This window comes from Microcaecilia unicolor, chromosome 13 (assembly GCF_901765095.1).
Source record: "Microcaecilia unicolor chromosome 13, aMicUni1.1, whole genome shotgun sequence".
NCBI classification, from domain to species: domain Eukaryota; kingdom Metazoa; phylum Chordata; class Amphibia; order Gymnophiona; family Siphonopidae; genus Microcaecilia; species Microcaecilia unicolor.
The window spans coordinates 91,170,726-91,193,505 of NC_044043.1; the positions used below are offsets into that span (position 1 = coordinate 91,170,726).

Consider the following 22,780-nt stretch of genomic DNA (forward strand, 5'->3'; position numbering starts at 1 on the left):
TTAGTGTTTTTACCTCAAAGGTCATGCTGTAGCTACAGACATTGGTTGATACATATGTGCTTCCATTTTTTTTAATATATGTGTGCTCCTTTGTCACAATTTTAATTACTCCTAAGTTTTTAGGTCACATTGAGGGGCATAATCGAACGAAAACATCTATCTCCATGGGCGTTTATCTCCGAGAACGGATCTGTGAAGGGGCGGACCAAACCGTATTTTCGAAAAAAATAGACGTCCATGTTTTATTCGACAATTTGTGAGCTGGGCGTTTTTGTTTTTCAGCGATAATGGAAAATCAAAGCGCCCAGCTCAAAAACGAATAAATCCAAGGCATTTGTTCGTGGGAGGGGCCAGGATTCGTAGTGCACTGGTCCCCCTCACATGCCAGGACACCAACTGGGCACCCTAGGGGGCACTTTTACAAAAACAAAAAAAAAAAAGGTAAAAGAGCTCCCAGGTGCATAGCACCCTTCCCTTGTGTGTTGAGCCCCCCCAAATCCCCCTCAAAACCCACTGCCCACAAGTCTACACCATTACTATAGCCCTAAGGGGTGAAGGGGGGCACCTACATGTGGGTACAGTGGGTTGGGGGGGGATGGACGACTAAGCAGTAAGCAGCACAATTGTAACAGGTGGGGGGGGATGGGCCTGGGTCCACCTGCCTGAAGTCCACTGCACCCCCTAACAACTGCTCCAGGGACCCGCATACTGCTGCCAGGGAGGTGGGTATGACATTTGAGGGTGAAAATAAAAAGTTGTGAAACATCATTTTTTGTGGTGGGAGGGGGTTTGTGACCACTGGGGGAGTCAGGGGAGCTCATCCCCGATTCCCTCTGGTGGTAATCTGGTCATTTAGGGCAATTTTTGGGGCCTTATTCGTGAAAAAACAGGGTCCAGGAAAAGTGCCCTAAATTCTAGCTACAAATGCATACTTTTTTTCCATTATCGGCGAAAGGCGCCCATCTCTGTTCGGGTGATAACCATGCCCCAGTCCCGCCTTCACCATGCCTCCGACACGCCCCTGTCAACTTTGTACGCTTCGGCGATGGAGTGCAGTTGAAAACGTCCAAGTTCGGCTTTCGATTATACTGCGTTATTCGTTTTTGTGAGATAAACGTCCATCTCCCGATTTAGGTCGGAACTTGGGGGTTTTTCTCGTTCGATTGTAAGCAGGATTATGTTCACAATATATGCATTCTTTTAAATGACTGATTTTACATTTTCTCATGTTTTATTGCCTGTTACTTTAGCTTTGCCTTTTATTTATACATGTCAATTATGTTTATATTAATTGTCTATCCATTTCTTTATAGATATATATCTTATTTGGGTACCATGGCTGAATGTTTGTTGTCAACTGTGCCACTATTGATTTGTACTTATTTTACATATACACTTTTGTTTTTTTGACAGTTTTTGATCTATATGTGTTTTGTGTATTGTCTAGGGACTCCTGAAGCAGTAGCTGAAACACCATTTGTGTTGAGTCCATTTTATCCTGAATAAAACTTCTAATGTGAACTTTTTTAGTCCATTGGATGTTTTTGTTCTGCATCAGCCTTCGTGTCACCCCTGCTGTGCTGGCTTACTTGAGTCTACCTGTGCGGAGGTTTCTTTGTTCATCTGTTATGAAATTACCCATATTAAATTCTCAGAAGCTCTGCTAAAGTGAGGCTTAAGTCTGCAGTTACTCACCTAACTTTAGTTGTGAGCACTTGTGCCAGCTTGGTGGCCTGGTGTAAATATTCACACTGAAGTGTGGGTATTAGTTATTTAGATTTTCCTCACACCTTTTTTTCAGTAGTAGCTCCAGGTGAGTTACATTCAGGTACAATGGATATTTCTCTGTCCCAGGAGGGCTCACAATCTAAGTTTGTACCTGAGGCAATGGAGGTTTAAGTGACTTGCCCAAGTTCACATGGAGCAGCAGTGGGATTTGAACCGGCCACCTCTGGCTTGCAAGACCGGTGCTCTAACCACTCCTCTAATGGCAATGTTCTGTGTAGAATCTCAAATAGTAGCAATAGAATCTCAGATAGTACCAACATTCCATGTAGATTCTCAAGTATTTATTTAGATTTTGCTCACACCTTTTTCAGTAGTAGCTCAAGGTGAGTTACATTCAGGTACTCTGGATATTTCTCTGTCCCAGGAGGGCTCACAATATAAGTTTGTATCTGAGGCAATGGAGGGTTAAGTGACTTGCCCAAGTTCACAAGGAGCAGCAGTGGGATTTGAACTGGCCACCTCTGGATTGCAAGACCGGTGCTCTAACCGTAGTCAGATGGCATAACCGCTACTGTTCTAGAACCCCTCTGTGTAAGTGTTAGGCACACCCTTGACTCGTTCATGCCTTCCCAGGTCCATGTCCCCATGCCGTTGCATGCTGTGGATTTTGTGTGCACAATTTGTGCAATACCAACTAAGGGCAGTTATGCATGTAACTACCAATTAGCACCACAACATCAATTAAAGCAATTAATGGTTGTTAATGCCAATTATAAAATTTACACGCATAACTGACCTTGTTCTAAAACGCAGTTAGCTCACAGTGTGGCACGCGCAAAGTTTTGCAAGCAAATTTAAATACTTAAGACGATAATGCTCAATCTTTAGTAAAATACAGTTTATATTTCAGATATTTTATTAAATTTTAAGGATAGAAGATTATTCCACTTTGGCGGCTTTTTCTTCTCTTGTATGGAAAAATGTCAATAAAACCATATAAGGCGACATTCCCATCAGGTAAAAGCAAAAGAAGCGTTCCGGCAAAAGGTGACTGACTGAACATGCAAGTGCATTGAGAAAACATTACAATGGGAAGGGTCAGGTGATGATGGAATGATAAAACATATGACAGGCAACAATATTATGGCCCAAGGTTCTGTTAAGTCTTTTTAAGTTTGTTTTTGAATTGTGTATTCAAAATTTTAATTCTTCTGTCTTAAGTAGAGGAGTGTGGTAGCCTTCCTTTAAATACTGCTAGTTTTCTGTAAATAAGGTGGTTGCTGGGTTTTTTTCCTTAGGTGATTTTCTTAAATACATAGAATTAATCATTTATTGCTGGAGGAGTTTTTGTCCTTTCTGTAGTGGTTAGTTCAATAATCTAAATTTGGTTTCTTTATGAACCCTAGCAGACTTTATACATGGCTTTCTGCAGACAGACAGAAAGGGTCCTGGGAACCATAAGTTTGCAAGTAGCTCCATCTAGTGACAGATGTCATAGTATAGTAGAAGAAATTTCTAGCAAACTGTATCCATATATGGGTCGATAGAGCAATTTAACTAGCCAGAAATAGCTCTTGGCCAGTTAAATCACTTGCTTGGGACTAACCGATCATTTTCAGTGGCACACTTCACCAGTTGGTCCTGCAGAAAATGTCTGGTTAGCGTCTATCTCAAACCTAGCTCTTTTGGGGTGTAGTGGGAGGCAGAGTCGGCACTTGACCAATTGTGCCGATGTTCAGCACTTAAGCAGCCAAGGTAGCCACATAAATAGGACCAGGGGTGTAGCTTCGTGGGGCCACGGGGGCATGGGCCCCTGTAGATTTGGCCCTGGCCCCCCCCTGCCACTGACCCTCTCGACCCGTCCCCCCGCTGCCGCCGTCACCATCGGGTACCTTTGCTGGCAGGGGTCCCCAACCCCCGCCAGCCGGTCCTCTTCTCCGGTGCGGCCGGGTTGCTGATCTGCAAGGGTCTCTGAGTCTGACGTCCAGCACATTTTAGCCGGCCCCCTGGCGCCACCAACCCCCCGCCGCCACCACCACCTTTGACCCCCCCCCAGCGCCAACCCTTTTGACCCCCTCTTCCCTCCACTGCCAATCTTCCCCCGCAGCCGCCGTCGGGTACCTTTGCTGGCAGGGGTCCCCAACCCCCGCCAGCTGAAGTCCTCTTCTCCGGCGCGGCTGCGTTGCTGATCTGCAAGGGCAGGCTTCTGTTTCTGTGAGTCTGACGTCCTGCACGTAAGCATGCAGATTACTGCGTAGTATCTATGCGGGATGTAAAGAACAACTCACAAAAAAACTACAGACCGCCCAGATCACAGCAGCCAGACTGATATATGGTAAAACACGATTCAAAAGCGCTAAACCCCTTCGAGAAAAGCTGCACTGGCTCCCAGTCAAAGAATGGATCATCTTCAAAATATGCACATTGGTCCACAAAATTATCTACCGCGTAGTCCCAGGATACATGACAGAAACTCCTGCTGCTCCTAGAATCTCATCACTCAGCATACCTCAAGACAACGCGGGGCCCTCACTGGAAACCTCACCCGTAGCACTTCTGTCAGCTTGCAGTTTTCCACTCGATGTCGCAGAGGAGGCTGGACACGGAAGAGTATTGGAAATAGGGAGCAATAGCGTTGTTTCATGTTCCAACAAAGTGAATGCTCCTTCCTTCGCAGCAGGGCTTGATTCCCCAACTTCTAATGAATGGGCTCCAGGCAAGAAGTGATCAAGTGTCTGTTGGACGGGGAACAAAGCTGAGGCAGGTGGAGGAACTGTCCTCACTACCCCATTTCTCTTTGTATGTGGCATCGCTTCACAGAAGTAAGAGAAATATCACCAGCAAGAAAATTGCACCGCTTCTCACAACTCTTGAGTCATGTTGCCATCTTGCCAAGCCCTGCTTTAGTTTTTAAAGTGAGCTAAAACAGTGGTTCCCAACCATGGCCTAGAGGATTTTTTAATTTTTTTTTAATTTTTGTTTGTTACATTTGTACTCCGCGCTTTCCCACTCACGGCAGGCTCAATGCGGCATACATGGGGCAATGGAGGGTTAAGTGACTTGCCCAGAGTCACAAGGAGCTGCCTGTGCCTGAAGTGGGAATTGAACTCAGTTCCTCAGTTCCCCAGGACCAAAGTCCACCACCTTAACCACTCCCAGCCACTTCAGTTTTCAGAATATCTTCAATGAATATATTATGAACAATTTGCATGCACTGCCTCCATGTTATGCAAATCTATCTCATGCTTAGTAATTGCAGATATGCTGAAAGTCCAATTGGCTGAGGGTTCTCTGGATTGGTTTATGGAGCTCTGAGCTAAATTGCAATGTGAATCCACTTGAATATGCAGAAATGAAGGTCAACAAAAATGGTGGCCAACCAGTGTGTTCAAGTGGTGGACACAACATTATTTGATTACCTTGACCAAAATTAAGAGACAGGAGTAGCAGCAGCCTGTGCAAAAAGAGAGAGAACCATCAGCCCATGCAGCCAAACAAGAGGGGATGGATTCTAGAGAAGGGGAGGGGGACAGGGGCAGAATGCGAGAATCCCAGAGTATATAAGAACTTAGGAACTTGAGATGCAGGGAGGCTTATTGAAATCTTTCCCTCTCCTTTGATCTTATACTCCTGAGCAGGAGTGAACCAGCAGTTCAATAAAGCTGGATGTGATGGCACTGGAGGAATTTAGGAAGGCCATTGCTTTGACAGAATGGTCAATATGCTCTCATGATGGTTTGCTATTGGGATGGGGACCTACTAAATTGAATTGATAAATGGCATTACTGTGTTGGAACAGCGTGGGAAACTTGAAACTATCAGATGGCTGTAGTTCAAGCTTAGTAAAGCAGCAGTAATTAAGAAATTGGCTGTACACCAAGTTGGAACATTGAAGAATAGATGCAGATGCCTTAATATGGGATTTCTCAAATTTTCTAGAACCTCCCATATGAGTATGATCTCTGGGAATAGGTTGAAGAAATATCTATAAGTAATTAGGATTTCAGCAGAATCAATTCCACAAAATCCTGAGCGCTGTGGAATGGGTGGAGGTGAATCGATTTTTCACTCATTCAAAAAGTACGAAGACCAGGGGCGCTCAATGAAATTACATGGAAATACTTTTAAAACAAATAGGAGGAAATATACTTGGTCTCAACCTGTTCGTCTACGCGGACGACATCACAATCTACATTCCTTTTAAAAAAGGCTTACGCGAAATAGCCCACAAAATCAGAATTGGTTTGCACACCATGCTTGCTTGGGCTAACTCATTTAAATTAAAACAACACAGAAAACTCATTGCCTTATACTCTCCTCTGTTTATAACAAGTATAAACCCTCCACCTTAATCACTCCTGAGCTTGCCCTACCAATCTCTGAGACTCTAAAAATACTAGGAGTAATTGTTGATAGAAACTTAACACTGGAGCAGCAAACAAACGCCACCATCAAAAAGTATTCTCTCTCTGGAAACTAAAACGTATAAAACCTTATTTCCCTAGAGAAGTATTTCGCAATTTAGTTCAATCACTAGTTTTAAGCCAACTTGATTACTGCAATGGAATATATGGAGGGTGTAAAGAAATGCTTCAAAAAAAGTTACACACTGCCCAGAATACAGCTGCTAGACTGATCTATGGAAAATCGAGATTGCCTCCTGATGCCTATATTTTCCCCTCCCTTTTCCCCTTCCTTACCAGTTTATCTTCCCTGGCACATCTCTCTCCTTAGGAACATTAGCCTCTGAACACAATATACTTTGTGGTCATCCAGCCCAACTTAACCACCTAAGAGTTCTTGGGAAATCTGTGTATATACAGTGGGGGAAATAAGTATTTGATCCCTTGCTGATTTTGTAAGTTTGCCCACTGACAAAGACATGAGCAGCCCATAATTGAAGGGTAGGTTATTGGTAACAGTGAGAGATAGCACATCACAAATTAAATCCGGAAAATCACATTGTGGAAAGTATATGAATTTATTTGCATTCTGCAGAGGGAAATAAGTATTTGATCCCCCACCAACCAGTAAGAGATCTGGCCCCTACAGACCAGGTAGATGCTCCAAATCAACTCGTTACCTGCATGACAGACAGCTGTCGGCAATGGTCACCTGTATGAAAGACACCTGTCCACAGACTCAGTGAATCAGTCAGACTCTAACCTCTACAAAATGGCCAAGAGCAAGGAGCTGTCTAAGGATGTCAGGGACAAGATCATACACCTGCACAAGGCTGGAATGGGCTACAAAACCATCAGTAAGACGCTGGGCGAGAAGGAGACAACTGTTGGTGCCATAGTAAGAAAATGGAAGAAGTACAAAATGACTGTCAATCGACAAAGATCTGGGGCTCCACGCAAAATCTCACCTCGTGGGGTATCCTTGATCATGAGGAAGGTTAGAAATCAGCCTACAACTACAAGGGGGGAACTTGTCAATGATCTCAAGGCAGCTGGGACCACTGTCACCACGAAAACCATTGGTAACACATTACGACATAACGGATTGCAATCCTGCAGTGCCCGCAAGGTCCCCCTGCTCCGGAAGGCACATGTGACGGCCCGTCTGAAGTTTGCCAGTGAACACCTGGATGATGCCGAGAGTGATTGGGAGAAGGTGCTGTGGTCAGATGAGACAAAAATTGAGCTCTTTGGCATGAACTCAACTCGCCGTGTTTGGAGGAAGAGAAATGCTGCCTATGACCCAAAGAACACCGTCCCCACTGTCAAGCATGGAGGTGGAAATGTTATGTTTTGGGGGTGTTTCTCTGCTAAGGGCACAGGACTACTTCACCGCATCAATGGGAGAATGGATGGGGCCATGTACCGTACAATTCTGAGTGACAACCTCCTTCCCTCCGCCAGGGCCTTAAAAATGGGTCGTGGCTGGGTCTTCCAGCACGACAATGACCCAAAACATACAGCCAAGGCAACAAAGGAGTGGCTCAGGAAGAAGCACATTAGGGTCATGGAGTGGCCTAGCCAGTCACCAGACCTTAATCCCATTGAAAACTTATGGAGGGAGCTGAAGCTGCGAGTTGCCAAGCGACAGCCCAGAACTCTTAATGATTTAGAGATGATCTGCAAAGAGGAGTGGACCAAAATTCCTCCTGACATGTGTGCAAACCTCATCATCAACTACAGAAGACGTCTGACCGCTGTGCTTGCCAACAAGGGTTTTGCCACCAAGTATTAGGTCTTGTTTGCCAGAGGGATTAAATACTTATTTCCCTCTGCAGAATGCAAATAAATTCATATACTTTCCACAATGTGATTTTCCGGATTTAATTTGTGATGTGCTATCTCTCACTGTTACCAATAACCTACCCTTCAATTATGGGCTGCTCATGTCTTTGTCAGTGGGCAAACTTACAAAATCAGCAAGGGATCAAATACTTATTTCCCCCACTGTACCAGTGTTGAGTCTTCTCTTTCCAGGTAATGCACACAGGGACTGTCTGTGATTTCTTGTTGACTTGGAATGTGGTTCGTTTTTTAAAATTTTCTTATGTTTGGGAAGAATGAGCCATCGGTGTTATGTAAGAAACAAAGAGCCAGCTCTTAAGATGCCTCAAGATGACATCATACAGTTCTTTCTCTGTCCTCTTGGTGTCACTGTGTGGCCGTAATACCAATTTCTATTCTTCGGAAGCCTTAAAATAAAAATGGATGGCAATCCTTATTGTAAGCTAATCACAGTCTGGATTCATGTCTGACAGTGCTTGACTCCCCGCTTAAACTGTTTCCCTTCCCCCAGTGAAGATTTCCCCTCTCTTCAGAGTTTTGCAATGTTGTCCTGACTGTCCTTACCAGTTCTTCATTTTGCAGATTTACCCAGTCTGCCTGATGGTCCTCTACTGAACCCTGCCCCCGCCTCCACCTCTTTTCTTGCTGTTGGCCAGGTGATTCTTAGCAGACTGTATTCTACACCTTACAGCCCTTGAACTACTTCAGGGGCGTAGCCAGACACCCAATTTTGGGTGGGCCTGGGCCCAAGATGGGTGGGCAGAAGAACTCCGCCCTGTCCCACAAGTGATTTGGTCTCTCCCTCTCTTGTCTGCATGCCATATGGTCTCTCAAACATCCCCCTCCCCCATACCTTTTAAATAGCAGATTTTCACTGGCAGCAAGCAGCAACTAATACACACTGCTTATGTTGGCCTCACAGCCTTCCCTCTGATGCAACTTCCTGTTTCTGCATAGGTGGGAATACATTAGAGGGAAGGCTGGTATGCAGGAAGGACAGTTGTTGGGAATTTTCAGCTGGTGGGACTTGGGGATCCCTGCCAGACTCTTCATAGGTGTGCTGCTACTGGGTGGGCCTGAGCCCAAAGTGGATGGGCCTGGGCCCACCTGGGCCCACCCTTGGCTACGCCACTGCATGAGATGCTTCCCAGGTGTCTAGTTTAAACTGTCGATGGTCAAGAAAGAATGAAATGCATAGCATAGATTTTTATTCCTTAGGAAGGCTATCAACTACCTTACAGTGTAGGAAGGAGCCAGGGTATGATGTCCTCTCCGATCCCAAGTGATTTCTGGAATTTGTTGAAGGTTTGTGGAAACTGGAGTCTTATACCAAAAGAGGCATATGGTTTATGGCAGGGGCGTAGCCAGACTTGCGTGGGAGGGGGGTCCACAGCTTGAGGGGAGGGGGCACATTTTAGCCCCCCTGCCCCCTCCCGCCGCCATCGTTGCCCCCCCCCCCGTCTCTTCTATAATCCTAGTAACATTGTAGATGATGGCAGATAAAGACTATGGTCCATCCAGTCTACCCAAAAAGAGAAACTCATTACATAAGGTATGAGGTGATACAAGATGATACAACATATGTATACCTGAACTTGATTTGTCCATGCTATTTTCAAGGCAAAGTCCATAGAAGTCTGCCCGGCACTGTCCTTGTTCAAAAGCTTTTGAAGTTGTTATTGAAGCCCTTCATAAGCTCCATTCCAGCCCATCCAATGTATCCAGCCCAGGGGCATAGCCAGACCTCGTGGTGGAAGGGGGCCAGAGTCCAAGGTGGGGCATATTTTGATCACCACCCCACTGCTGCTGCTGTACATCTGGGCTGGTGAAGGTCCCCAACCCATTCCAGCTGAAGCACTGCTGCCATAAATACCTTGGCTAGCGGGGGTCCCCAACCCACGCCAGCTGAAGACTTCATCCAGTGCTGGTCTCCGGTGCTGCCGCATTGTCTGCCCTGCTCCCTCTTCCCCTCATGTCCAGCATGCTCCTTTTAGTGAAACTGAGCGTGCTCAATTTCACTAAAAGAAGCGCGCCCAATGTGAGGGGTAGAGAGCGCAGGGCAGGCAATGTGGCAGTGCCGCAGCAGACCAGCGCTGGATGAAGTCCGACAGCCAACCAGGGGCCCAGAGCAAATTTTTTGGGGGGGGCCCAGGCCCCCATGGCTCCACCTAGCTATGCCACTGATCCAGCCACGATCAATGCACAGACCGTAGAAGTCCGCCCCGTACTATCTGTACTAGCTTTGCTTCCCAATTACCAGTGTTGCCACCTAGTCTCTGCTAAGAAGATTAGGCACCGATTATAGAATGCGTTAGTCGGCACTTATTTCAGCGCTGTTTAGGCGCCATATAATCTCCTCAGCGACTGGCTGAATGGTTTTGAATATCAGGTACTCTTGGTTGGTATCTTTCTCAGTGGAATCAAATGTGTAGGTTTGTATTACTTAGGACATAAAACTGAGTGAAAAATACAACACAAGACAGGGGAGTGGGAGAGAATATTATAGAAAGTAGTGTTTATCCAATAAAGAGCTTTTTTTTTTCTTTCATAAGGGATGCTACTTAATCTGAAGCCCTGACTATTTTCTCTCTCTCTACACCCACACACTGGCATTCAAATATTCTGCAATTTTTATCTTAATTCTATGCTGTGTTCACTTTCTTGTCCATGTTGTCATTTTCCTTTTTGTTTCTGGAAAAAAAAAATCACTTGTGAATCTGTTTCATACTGCCGTAAAGTGAATCCACCTGCTCCTGGGTTTTCCTTCTACCCTGACAGGGAGCAACGCTCAAGAAGCCAACAGAGATCTGCAGTTATCAGGGAGGAGCTAAGGATGCAGATCATGCAAATGAAGTCCTGTTTATTTAGCTCTTTATTTTGATCATCTCTCTCCCCCCCCCCCTCGAGGTTTCACTGCTCTGTTGTATGTGTGCTCTGAAATAGTGTAAAGTCACTAGAGACGCTGCAAACAGAGAGCTGTGAGGCAGCTGCTGGAGCGGCAGGCTTTCAGCGCGATGTGTGACTGCTTCACAGGCTTTGAATATTCAATCAGACCCTACCCAAGCTACAGCATTTTACATAGAGAGCTCAGAATACCTTCATATATTGGTTTTATTTATTTCTTTTGTCATCTTTATTTGAATTTTCCTTAAAGAACATATTCCAAAACAGATATTTGTTCCCTTAGAGAGGGAACCGCACGGATCTTCTCTGTTTTTCAGGAAGGGATGGCATTGAGGGGGGGGGGGGGGGGGGGGGAAACAGGACAGCTGCCCTGGGCCCCATAGCTCCAGGTGGCCCCCTGTGGGCCTACATGTCTTCCCCTTCCCTCCACCCCTCTCTGACATCTCCCTCTGCTTCCTGGACAACCTTTAAAATGCATTGTTCTTTGAAGGGGGTCACCGGCGCGGTGGCGATTCTGATATGCTCTCCACGGCCTTCTCGGCATTTTCCCTCCTTTCTGATGTAACTTCCTGTTTCCGACTAGGCTCCTGTATATTTAAGACTTTTGCAATGTTAAAACCGTGTTGAGAGCACATTGTAATTTTTGCATCACTTTGAAAAATGAATTTATATCGGAGGTTTTTTATAGACCAGTGATTGCGATTGGAACCGTTACAGATACTGTTGAACGTTATGTGTTGCCTGTGTGGTCTTTTTTCCTCCACGTTAAAACTGTAAGGTGTCTTGTGTTTGATCAAACCTACTTTATCTTTGAAAATTATTTTTTTTTAATTCTATCACATCTCTTTTGATTATAAAGTAGTGCCGAGGGGATCCCCACCAGCCCCAGCAAGGGAACCCTTGTGAATATGCCACTGATTTACAAAATTAAGTGCATTTCTGTTTTGATTTCTTCAGTACTGTAGAGGAGTGCGGTAGCCGATCTGAGGAAGAAGGGCAACCTTCGAAAGCTAATCAAGAAATGTATTAAGTTATGTCCAATAAAAAAGGTATCATCTTATTTTCTTTTCCATGTTTTATTTTGTTTGATTCCAGTACTGTAGTACTTGTCCAGTGTAACTTCTTGGGGTGTGAACTGAGCACTTTTCAAACCATGAAAAAGGAAAAACTGACTAGTATATACTTTAATTTTATGTAAAGATAAATAGTATGTATACAGTTAAAATTAGTTTATATCTCATGAGTGCGAATGATAAATAAGAGGTATAATTGTAAATTTAAATATTCCCTATTTCTATATAATTGGAGTACATAAGTATCGCCACACTGAGACAGACCAAAGGTCCATCAAGCCCAGCATCCTGTTTCCAACAGTGGCCATTCCAAGCCACAAGCACCCGGTAGGATCCCAAAACAGTACAATACACTTTATGTTGCCCATCCTAGAAACAAGCAGTAGATCTTCCCCAAGTCCACCACAACAATGGCCCATGGACTTCTCTCCTAGGAAGCCACCCAAGCCTTTTACAAACCCTGCTAAGCTAACTGCTCCCACCACACTCTCTGGCAATAAACTCCAGAGTCCAACCACACGCCGAGTGAAGAAACACCTTCTCTGACGCATTTCAAACTTACCACTCCACAGCCTCACTTCATGCCCCCCCCAGTCCCAGCATCCTCAGAAAGAATGAATAAGCAACCCACATCCACCTGCTCCGCTCCACTCATTATTTTATAGACTTCCACCACATCCCCCACCCTCCAACTCCACTACATCTCTCCCGAGATGCGGCAACCAGAATTGCACACAATACCCGATGTGCGACACAAAGGCTCCACAACGTCCCCACTCTTGCTCTCCATTCCCGTCCCAATAAACACTCCAATTGCTTTCCCAGCTGTCACTGCACATCCAGCAGAGGGCCCTCTTTAATCTTTTAAAGTGCAGTGGAGGAGTGGCCTAATGGTTAGAGCACCAGTCTTGACATCCAGAGGTGGCAGGCTCAAATCCCACTGCTGCTCCTTGTGATCTTGGGCAAGTCACTTAACCCTCCATTGCCTCAGGTACAAACTTAGATTGTGAGCCCTCCTGGGACAGAGAAATATCCAGTGTACCTGAATGTAACTCACCTTGAGCTACTACTGAAAAAGGTGTGAGCAAAATCTAAATAAATATTAAATATTTAAGATTCTACATAGAATGTTAATGTTGCTATTCCACTAGCAATATTCCATGTAGAAGCCTGCCCTTGCAGGTCAGCAACCTGCGCAGGCTTCTGTTTCTGTGAGTCTGACGTCCTGCATGTACGTGCAGGACGTCAGACTCAGAAACAGAAGCCTGCGCGTCCGCGTTGCTGATCTGCAAGGGCAGGCTTCTACATGGAATGTTGCTAGTGGAAGAGTAGCCTAGTGGTTAGTGCAGTGGAACATGGAATGTTGGCTACTGTTTGAGATTCTGTTGCTACTATTTGAGATTCTACATGGAATGTTGCTAGTGGAGGAGTGGCCTAGTGGTTAGAGCATCAGTCTTGCAATCCAGAGGTGGCTGGTTCAAATCCCACTGCTGCTCCTTGTGATCTTGGGCAAGTCACTTAACCCTCCATTGCCTCAGGTACAAACTTAGATTGTGAGCCCTCCTGGGACAGAGAAATATCCAGAGTACCTGATTGTAACTCACCTGGAGCTACTACTGAAAAAGGTGTGAGTAAAATCCAAATAAGTTGAAGTTCCTTTTTCTATTGTAAACAGCTTTGATTATCTGAAAGATGGTATATTAAGTTATAATAAACTAAACTATTCCTTCAAATGTAATACTCAGTTTTACTACAGAAAAGAAGAAAACCAAATATTTGCACATATCAGCACAAGCTAAAAAAAAAAAAAGGGTGTGGGAATGACCAAAGTGGTAGGTGGTCCAGATAAAAAGGTTCGTTATTATGAAACAACTAGTGGGTAAACAAGGATTGTATTCGGCACGGGCTGTGTTTTGGCACAATTGCTTTCATTAGGAGTCTTTAGTTACCATAAATAAATGGAATACCAGAAAGCAGCAATATGTAAAATTCTTATGTGTACCCAAACACTCTTTAAAAACAGTTCCAATATGAAACCTTTAAAATCGCTGCTGCTGACAAGCTGTGGTCTACCAGCATCGCAGCAGCATAGAAGTGAAAAAACAAATGTTCTACTTCCATGTATTTCTTAAGGGGGAGTTGCCAAATTTACCATCCGCCTGCCGCTCCGCAAGTCACTCATCATCTGCGAAAAACTCAAAAGTGTGATATCTTTCAAGAGCCCACTGCCACACCAGTTTGGCTCATCTGCTTTTAGCTGTTCTCAAGTTATAAAAAGCAGGAAGGCGTGGGGATGGGACGTACAGAAACCTAAATCACAACAGACAAGACATCTGGTAAATCTGATAAGCCTCTGTTATATATAAAAATGAGGCTAAAAAGGGAAAAAGTTCTGGAGACACTATGAAATGAGAAGCTCGGATGGTGAATCCTTTCTCATAAATAATTCTAAAGCTTTAAGAGTTTATAGACATTGTCCTCCTGTGACCTTGCTCGATGAGCAGACTAAGGTTGAAAACATTTTGTCATTTGTAAATCCAGCAACAAATGGCAATTTCCCTAATTAAAATCAATATATTGCCTAGCAGGGATAATCCATTTAAAAGAGAAGTTACTGGCTCTGTACTTTTCAGTATTTGAAAAGTACTGACCCGAAAGAGGAACTTTTGCCCTCAGTCAAGTCAAAATGCTGTTAGTTTTGGAGTCTTTCCTTTTGTAATCCTTTAACCTCCTTCCCCCGCGGGTCCCATAAGGTGCAGCAATGTTCAGAACACAGTTATTAATGACCTCACCTGGAGCAGGATCTGTATTATCCCTTCAGTGTAAGGGGTGTCACTTGTGACCTCATAGTCAGGCTTGGCCATCTGGATGCAGTACGTGTCAGATGTTTTATGAATTGCAGGGGACAATCTTAAAGAAATGGGAAAATAGATCTTAATAGAATTTTGAACAACACAGGGTGTGCTCTCTTTGCTGTGTATACTTTTGAAATGCTACACAATAAACCAAGTGTACCGTTTCTTTCACATACAAGGAAGGACTTACTTTGTAAAGAGGTAAAAGGTACTTTTGTGTGGGGGAGGGAGGGGGAAATCAGGTTTTAGATAGAATTTATGGTGAGAAATCAATATTTAGGGTTTTGTTTTTGCTTCATTCCAGGGGCGTAGTCAGACCTCGAGGTGGGAGGGGCCAGAGCCCAAGGTGAGGGGGCACATTTTGGTCTCCTTTCCCGCCATCCCCCACCTCCGCTTTGCTGCCCCCACCCACCGCAGCCCTCCACCGCCGTTGCTGCTGCATGTACCTTGGCTGGTGGGGATTCCCAACCCCCACCACCACTGCCACCGCACATGCCCTTGGCTGGCGGGGGTCCCCAACCCCTGCCACCTGAAGTGTGTTTTCCAGCGCTGGTCTCCGGTGCCACCGCATTTCCTGCCCTGCTCTCTCTTCCACTCACGTCATGTCCGGCAAGCGCGCATGCTCAGTTTCACTAAAACAAGCGTGCCAGATTTGAGGAGAACAGAAAGCAGGGCAGGAAATGCAGTGGCGCCAGAGACCAGCGCTGAAAAAACCCCCACTTCAGCTGGTGGGGGTTTGGGACCTCTGCCAGCCAAACCAGAGGCACAGATCCAGTTTTTTTTTTGGGGGGGGGCCAGGCCCCCATGTCCCCCTATAGCTACGCCACTGCTTCATTCTAATCAGTGTACCTTACCTACTATGTAATTATGTCATGCTGTTTGCTAGATAAGGCAGGGTTGTATGCAGTTGTAAATGCTGTATCTCTGTGTTAGTATTACATGTGGTTTACTTCAGGGCTGTTATATTGCAGTTTTCCATTAGGATGAAAATAGTGCATTTATTATGGACAGCTGCATATTCCCTCAGATTCTATATATGGCGCTTTGAGTTGACGTGTGCAAATTTGGACATGTGTCCAATTTGCACACCCAACTTAATTGAATAATGAGCTAATCAGCACCAATAACTGGGCAAGAACAAGCAGTTACCAGCACTAATTGGCAATAATTAGAATTTACGTGTGCATCTTTTTATTCTATAAAGAGATGCGTCTAAATTCTAGTGCGTGGATCTGAAAAAGGAGAATGGCCAGGGCATGGCCCTGAGAGGCGCATTCCTAAAATTTATGTGCGTTGTTATAGAATTTGGGGAATCCGCGCCTAATTTACGTGTGGGGATTTACACCAGGTTTTCATTGGTGTAAATGTTCGCATCGAAATGTAGTCATGGTTCCCGGCACTAAGCAGTAGTCTATAAATCATGTCTAACTGTAAGCTTGGTTTATAGAAAAGTGCTGCTATTTTTTCGGAGAAACTAGTCCATTGTGTCTATGTGTTGCTTCTATTTCTATGGAAGAAAGTGTGGTGAACTGCAATGTTTGCTGCAATTTGCACTATCAGGAGGTCTATACTGTTGTAGCTACAGGTATTCTGCAAAATACCTGGGTAACCTACATAGCGTGCATTTGCAAGGAGGGCTCGAGGCAGCTCATTACAAAATTGCCCCCAATGGTTTCCTACATGTGGAGGAGTGGCCTAGTGGTTAGAGCACTGGTCTTGCAATCCAGAGGTGGCCGGTTCAAATCCCGCTGCTGCTCCTTGTGATCTTGGGCAAGTCACTTAACCCTCCATTGCCTCAGGTACAAACTTAGATTGTGAGCCCTCCTGGGACAGAGAAACATCCAGAGTACCTGAATGTAACTCACCTTGAGCTACTACTGAAAAAGGTGTGAGCAAAATCTAAATAAATAAAGATTCCATTCAGATTCTCACAGAATAGCAACATTCCATGTAGAACCCCAAAGAATATCAAGATTCTGGAATCCGAAAGAGTGACAAGATTCCATGCAGAATCTCAAACAGTAGCAACATTCCATGTAGAACCCCAAAAGGTAACAAGAGTCTTTGGGGTGGAAGAGTGGCCTAGTGGTTAGAGCACCAGTCTTGCAATCCAGAGGTGGCTGGTTCAAATCTCACTGCTGCTCCTTGTGATCTTGGGCAAGTCACTTAACCCTCCATTGCCTCAGGTACAAACTTAGATTGTGAGCCCTCCTGGGACAGAGAAATATCCAATGTACCTGAATGTAACTCACCTTCAGCTACTACTGAAAAAGGTGTGAGCAAAATCTAAATAAATACATAAATAACCAACACACTAAGGTTATGTCATTTCTGCTTCCTAACAGAGGGGTCCTTTTACAAAGGTGTGCTGAAAAATGGCTTGCGGTAGTGTAGGCGCAGGTTTGGGGCGCACGCCGATCCATTTTTTAGCGCGCCTGTAAAAAAAAGGCCTTTTTAAAATTTTTGCCAAAAATGGACGTGCGGCAAAATGAAAATTGCCGTTTGTCCATTTTGGGACCGAGACCTCACCGCCAGCCATTGACCTAGCGGTAAAGGCTCATGCGGTAACCGGGCGGTAATGACCTATGTGCGCCAAAGACGGGCACCCGAAAATAAAAAAAAATAGTTTTCAGACACGCGCCAAAAATGAAATTACCGCAACAGCCACGCAGTACTCGGGCAGTCCCCAGAGTACTGTTAGCCCTCCCCTTCCCTTTTGTTGCATCAAACTTTCAGGAGTCCCAGTGGATCATGACTTGGAAAAAAAAATCCAAAAATCCAGGTAGATAATTACAGTTTCACCCGGTTGGCCTTTTCTTGTTTTGACCTAGGATTTCCTAAGGAGCAGGGCTGCTTTCTATTGGTGAGAAACCTGAGAAACTCATGCATACCTAAGCAATTAATATCTGCAGCTTTCTGCTAGTAATATAGCCATTATCCACAGTATTACATCTCTTATCTAGAACCAGGCAGTATCTCCTGCTTAGTGCTTACCGGGACTGTGCCAGCTCCATAGGTGCAGCTGGGGATTAAGGTAGAAACCCCTGACTTGAAAGAGTGCTGACGAGATGGACAGCGCCAAATCCTCTTCCACTGTAGACGTGGCTACAGCTAGAGAGAGAGAGAGGGTTTTAAATGATCTCTCTTCAGGACCAGCGATTCCCCCCCCCCCCCCCCCCCTGTACATTAACGGGGTTTGCACAGGAATTCTCCTTGTAGGTTTCAGTGGCTTTCTTTACAGGGCTAACTCCAAGATCTGGGGATTAAATAATTACAGTTCACGACAGTGTTTACGTAAACTGAGAGAGCGCTGTCGGAAATGGCAAAGCCCCCCCTCCCTCTCCAGACTTGGATTTTGCGATTCGTTTCTTATTTTGAAATGCCACATGCCTGTGTTTTGCCTCGATCGGTGCGTTTGACAGGTTAATTAAGGCAGACGGTCTCCTCTCACACAGTCTGGAGGTGGGGTGTGAGCTGCATACAGAGCGCTGGGCACCCCCTTGGCTGGTGGTCTATACAAGGTGGAGATCTGACTGCAGGCACCGCTCAGCATCTCCCCATCCCCCCCCTTTTCTGGCTTTTAAGGTAGAAATACCGTCGCCACGCGTGTGTTGCACAAATAAACGATCAGAGGTCACCTTTTTTCACTAGGGCCACGGCAGTGCGGTGGAGGCAGGTGACCCGCTGGCTCTTGGTAGGGGGGGGGGGGGGCTAATCAGACCTGCATCGAGCCCTCTCTCTCTCCCTGTCAATATGGCCCAGGCAGCGAATTTGCGCTAAAAAAAAAAAAAAGGTGACCCCGCTACGTTTCCTTAATTGGAAAGCAGGACGGGATGGTGTTTGCTAAAAGGTGTTTAGACGCAAACAGTGGTAAAAAAACTATTAATTAGTGTAATTATCACCATTAAGGGGGGGGGGCGGTATTTTGCAGCAGCAGCACGGATCTCTGTCTGTCTCTTCATCCCTGCCTGTCTGTCTGTCTGTCTCCCTCGCACAAGCTGGTGCAACAGGCGGCCCAGGCTCAGCCCCCTCGGTGACGTAGCCGCTCTCCTCTTCCAGGAATCTCTCGCTCTCCCGCATCCTCCCTCCCTCCCCCCTTCCTCCCTCCTTTCCTGTCCGTCGGTCTGTCTCTTCTGAGCATCTTCCCTTTTCCTCTCTTCAAGCGCCTCCCTGAGCGAAGGAACCGGGGGGGAAATACCCTGTGGTTTTTGCTGGGGTGGGTTTTTTTTTTCATGCACACATCCATCCTCCCTGCCTGCCTCCCCCGAACCCGCCGGGGCTTTGGCTGAGCACCCCCTCCCCTCCCCCCCCCCCCATGGTGCTGACTGTGTGTGAGTAAGCGAGGCTGTCCGTCCGTCCGCGTCTCATCGCCATCCGCTGGGATCCGAGGCGGAAGGGGGGGGGCCGGCTGCTTGTCCGCGGCTCCGGCCGGAGGATGTGACTGTTCTGCCGTCGCCTGGCAGCGTGTGAACCCCCCTCCCCTGCCCCCCCCACCCACCCACCCACCCCAGGCGGATCCCGGAGCCCAGGCTGCTGCAGCAGCAGCAGCGCCCGCCCGTCCGTCCGTAGAGAGCCCCGCCGGATCCGGTCACCATGTCCGAGGTGCTGCCCTTCAGTGAGGCCGAGCAGCTGCCGCATTACGCGGCCGGAGGGGCTGAGGTGCCCGGGCAGATCTCCTTCACCTGCCGCCTCCAGGACACCAGCAACTTCTACAACAGCGCCGGGCAAGGGGGCAAAAGGCCCCCCAAGCTGGGGCAGATTGGCCGCAGCAAGAGAGGTAAGGGCATGCCACCCCTCCCCTCCCCCCCTCAGTCCAGGCAATTTATTCTGCAGAACGACAGAAACGAAAACGTTTATTTGCCAGAGCTAAAGCGGAAAGGGAGGTAGATTTTTAGATCACCTGCGTATGTTAGAAAGGAACCCCCTCCCCCCCCCCAAAAAAAAGTCAGTTTATTCAATTTATTTTATTTCGGACAGATCAGCAGTCAACCGAATGAGAGAGGTCAAGATATCAATATTTCCCTCCCCCCCCCCCCCCCAATATTAAATTTATACTGCTAAGAAATCGATTTGTCACATCCAGTGAAAATATATGTCTTTCAAGCTTTTTTTTTAAATTAAATATTATTGCATAGGCAATGCACTGCAAGAGAGGAAGGGGCTATATCGGATTCTACCCCCCCCCCCAAAAAAAAAATAAAGGAATCGGGATGCGATCAATATTTTGTGTCTCTGGCACCCGCTAGGGTAGAGGAATGAGGCCAAGTCTCAGGGAGCAGAACCGAGACTGCAGTGCGCTGACAGCTTAACGCCTGGCCTGGAGCTGAAAAAGAGGGTCTTTGGCTGACCCTTAGCACAACCTGCAAAGAATCCTTCGTCCAGGAAGCAACTTACCCTCTCAAAAAAAACCATTTACACCCTCCTCCTAGAGACAATCAGATGCAAAATAGGTTTGCATTCCAGCATCATCAGAAGACTTCCAAAAACGAAAAGCCCCCCTGGTGACCGGTGGAAGTCCACTGGGCCACCTGCTCGCTCACAGCACAGGCCAGATGACCAGTGGTCTCAATACACCACGGCTGGGTAACGCATCCTCCCGGGACCCCTTTCCTCCTGACCCTTTATTTATCAAGTGCTTAACTCGATCCGGATCTTTCATATACCGCAGCCTTTGCCTTTTAGCGCTGGCGCGTTATAAGAATGATTTATTTATAAAGATGAATTTACAAAAGATTCACCCGAGGCCTGAGTTCTTGTATTTCAGCTATAGCGGGAGATGGGCAGTAAATCTGATAAAATGACCCCACTCGTCAGTTTAATTCACTATTAGGACGGCGAGGTAAATTTAGGCTGTATGTGAATTAATTCAAATGACTCAAGGGAACGTCAAAAGTGATAACTGCATTAAAAAAATGTCAAATCTGGGAACGAGGAGCAGCTGATTCTCTTTTAATAAATGATATATCCCCTCATCCTTGGGTGTCCAAAGTGGAAAGATGGCGCCCCCTCTTTCCCTCATAGGTAAAGGTCTAGAAACAGACAGAACCGACCCCCCCCCCCCTCCCTCCCTTTCTTTAGTTTACTTGTTCTGGACTAGACTAAAATTAGGAGCGAGAAGGGCAATGGCTAGGGCTGAACTAGGCTCCACGCATCCGGGCTGTCTTACTCGTTATTCTCCTTTCTTTGCCCTTGTTCTTTATGTGTGTGTCTCTTATCTGTTGTTATGCGTATATCGTACTTCATGTTTCGTTTCGTTTCTTTTTCACCTGCCAGAGAGAGTCACCTTGCAAACCGTGCACATACCGTCAGTACAGACATTTTAATGATAAACGGGATCCCGGCACCCGCTTGACCTACTGCAGATTCACCAAGCTGAGCCAGACTAGTTAAACAAAAACCTAAACTCAAAACAAGTGTTTGCCTTAGAAATGAGACAGAACCAGGAAAGAAAAGGAGGTGTGAGACTTTAAACTAGATTGAGGTAGTATATTGTTATGTAAACTGGTTTGTGTTGTCATTTTGGGGGGAGGGGAAGAGCAGTAAATAGGATGAAATGCAATGAAATGATTCGTTTGCTTAGTTATCATGAAAAGCAGAATAAGCAATTTAAAATAATATTATTCTATATGCTATTGGTTTTTTTTTTCTTTTTAACCCTTTCAGTTTGAAAAGTGGTGCCCCTGGAATGTAGGGGAAGGGGACGGGGGGGGGGGGGGTGGGTGGGGTGTGGGAGGGGGAAGGGTCATGTTCTGTGAGGCTAAAGGAAACCCTTCCAGTTCATATTTAACCCTGTTTCTCTGTTTTTTCAGTGGAGGAAGATGATGGGATGGAGGACGGGATGAAACCACTTTCAGACAAGACACCTCCTGGTGTTTAAAATCCCCAAAGACACTGCAGAAAAGGCAGAATAATTTTACAAAAGTAACATGTTTGGGCATTAAAACAAAAAAAACAAAAACCCAAACAACAGCAAAGCACTTTTGAAATCCTTCATTAATAGCCTGCGACCTACTACGAACCAGCTTAGTTTCTTATTTCAGGCTTGGAGCAGGATGAGGTGTCAAAACCAGAGCAGGAGCAAAAAAGGTTTTAAAATACTACTGAAAACAAACAAAAAAAAAAACGTACAAGACCTCCTCCCCTAATCCTAAAGAAAGTCAAAATGTAAACTCATAATTGTAACTGCTCCCCTCCCCCAAGCTCTGTTGGCAGCTCTCCTGCCCAGACCCATGAGTGTTCTGTTTTCCTATAACGTGAATATTGTGCAGTTGTAGGTTCTGCATTAAAGCTGTTAATTCATGCAGCGAGCACACCGTGTTTTTAGACCTTTCTAGTGTTTGCTGATCTGGCTCTTTCAGACAACTATCTTGTTTACATTATTTAATCTAGCAAAAAAGGGGGGGGAAATGATGATTCTGTGCACCTTGGATGTTAAAGGCTATATATATATGTAGATATATCTTTATCTATCTATCTATATATATACCTATATCTATCTATCTCATCTATATATATAGATCTATATAGATAGACAGATAGATACAGACACACACATATATACATACATACATATATATATAATTGCATTATTTTTTTATGGTTATGTTCTCTTGGATGAAGTAATAACTGAACAAAACATGTCTTGTAGTACTGATGGAATGTGTGAGGCAAATTCATATCTATGGAATTAACCCAGGAAAGGATAATTGTATTTATTATTTAAGAATTGTAAAAGTCGGATTCCTTTGTTGCTGCCCGCGACCTGCTCACGTTTAGTGGGGGTGGGGTGGGGGGGGGGGGGGGGGGAACAGACTGTTTTTCTATGCCAGGAAACTGCGCTTTTTCTAGCTCCCCTGCAAACCTGTAGTGAGCAATATTTATTTTGTGGTGAACCCTCCTGCTCTTAATATACTGTCAGAAAAACCAGGCGTGACCACGAGAGTGCCAAATATTTCCTGGGAAATGCCAAACG

The 22,780-nt window shown here is 45.6% G+C and overlaps 1 protein-coding gene across 1 annotated transcript; it reads left to right on the top strand.

Moving 5' to 3' along the window:
• Positions 1–19,309: 19,309 nt before the first annotated feature.
• CAMK2N1 (calcium/calmodulin dependent protein kinase II inhibitor 1) lies at positions 19,310–22,116 on the top strand. Its single transcript, XM_030222545.1, has 2 exons — positions 19,310–19,585; positions 21,618–22,116. Exons 1-2 carry the CDS (start codon positions 19,402–19,404, stop codon positions 21,683–21,685), a joined length of 252 nt encoding a protein of 83 aa, XP_030078405.1. The 5' UTR covers positions 19,310–19,401; the 3' UTR covers positions 21,686–22,116.
• Positions 22,117–22,780: the final 664 nt, after the last annotated feature.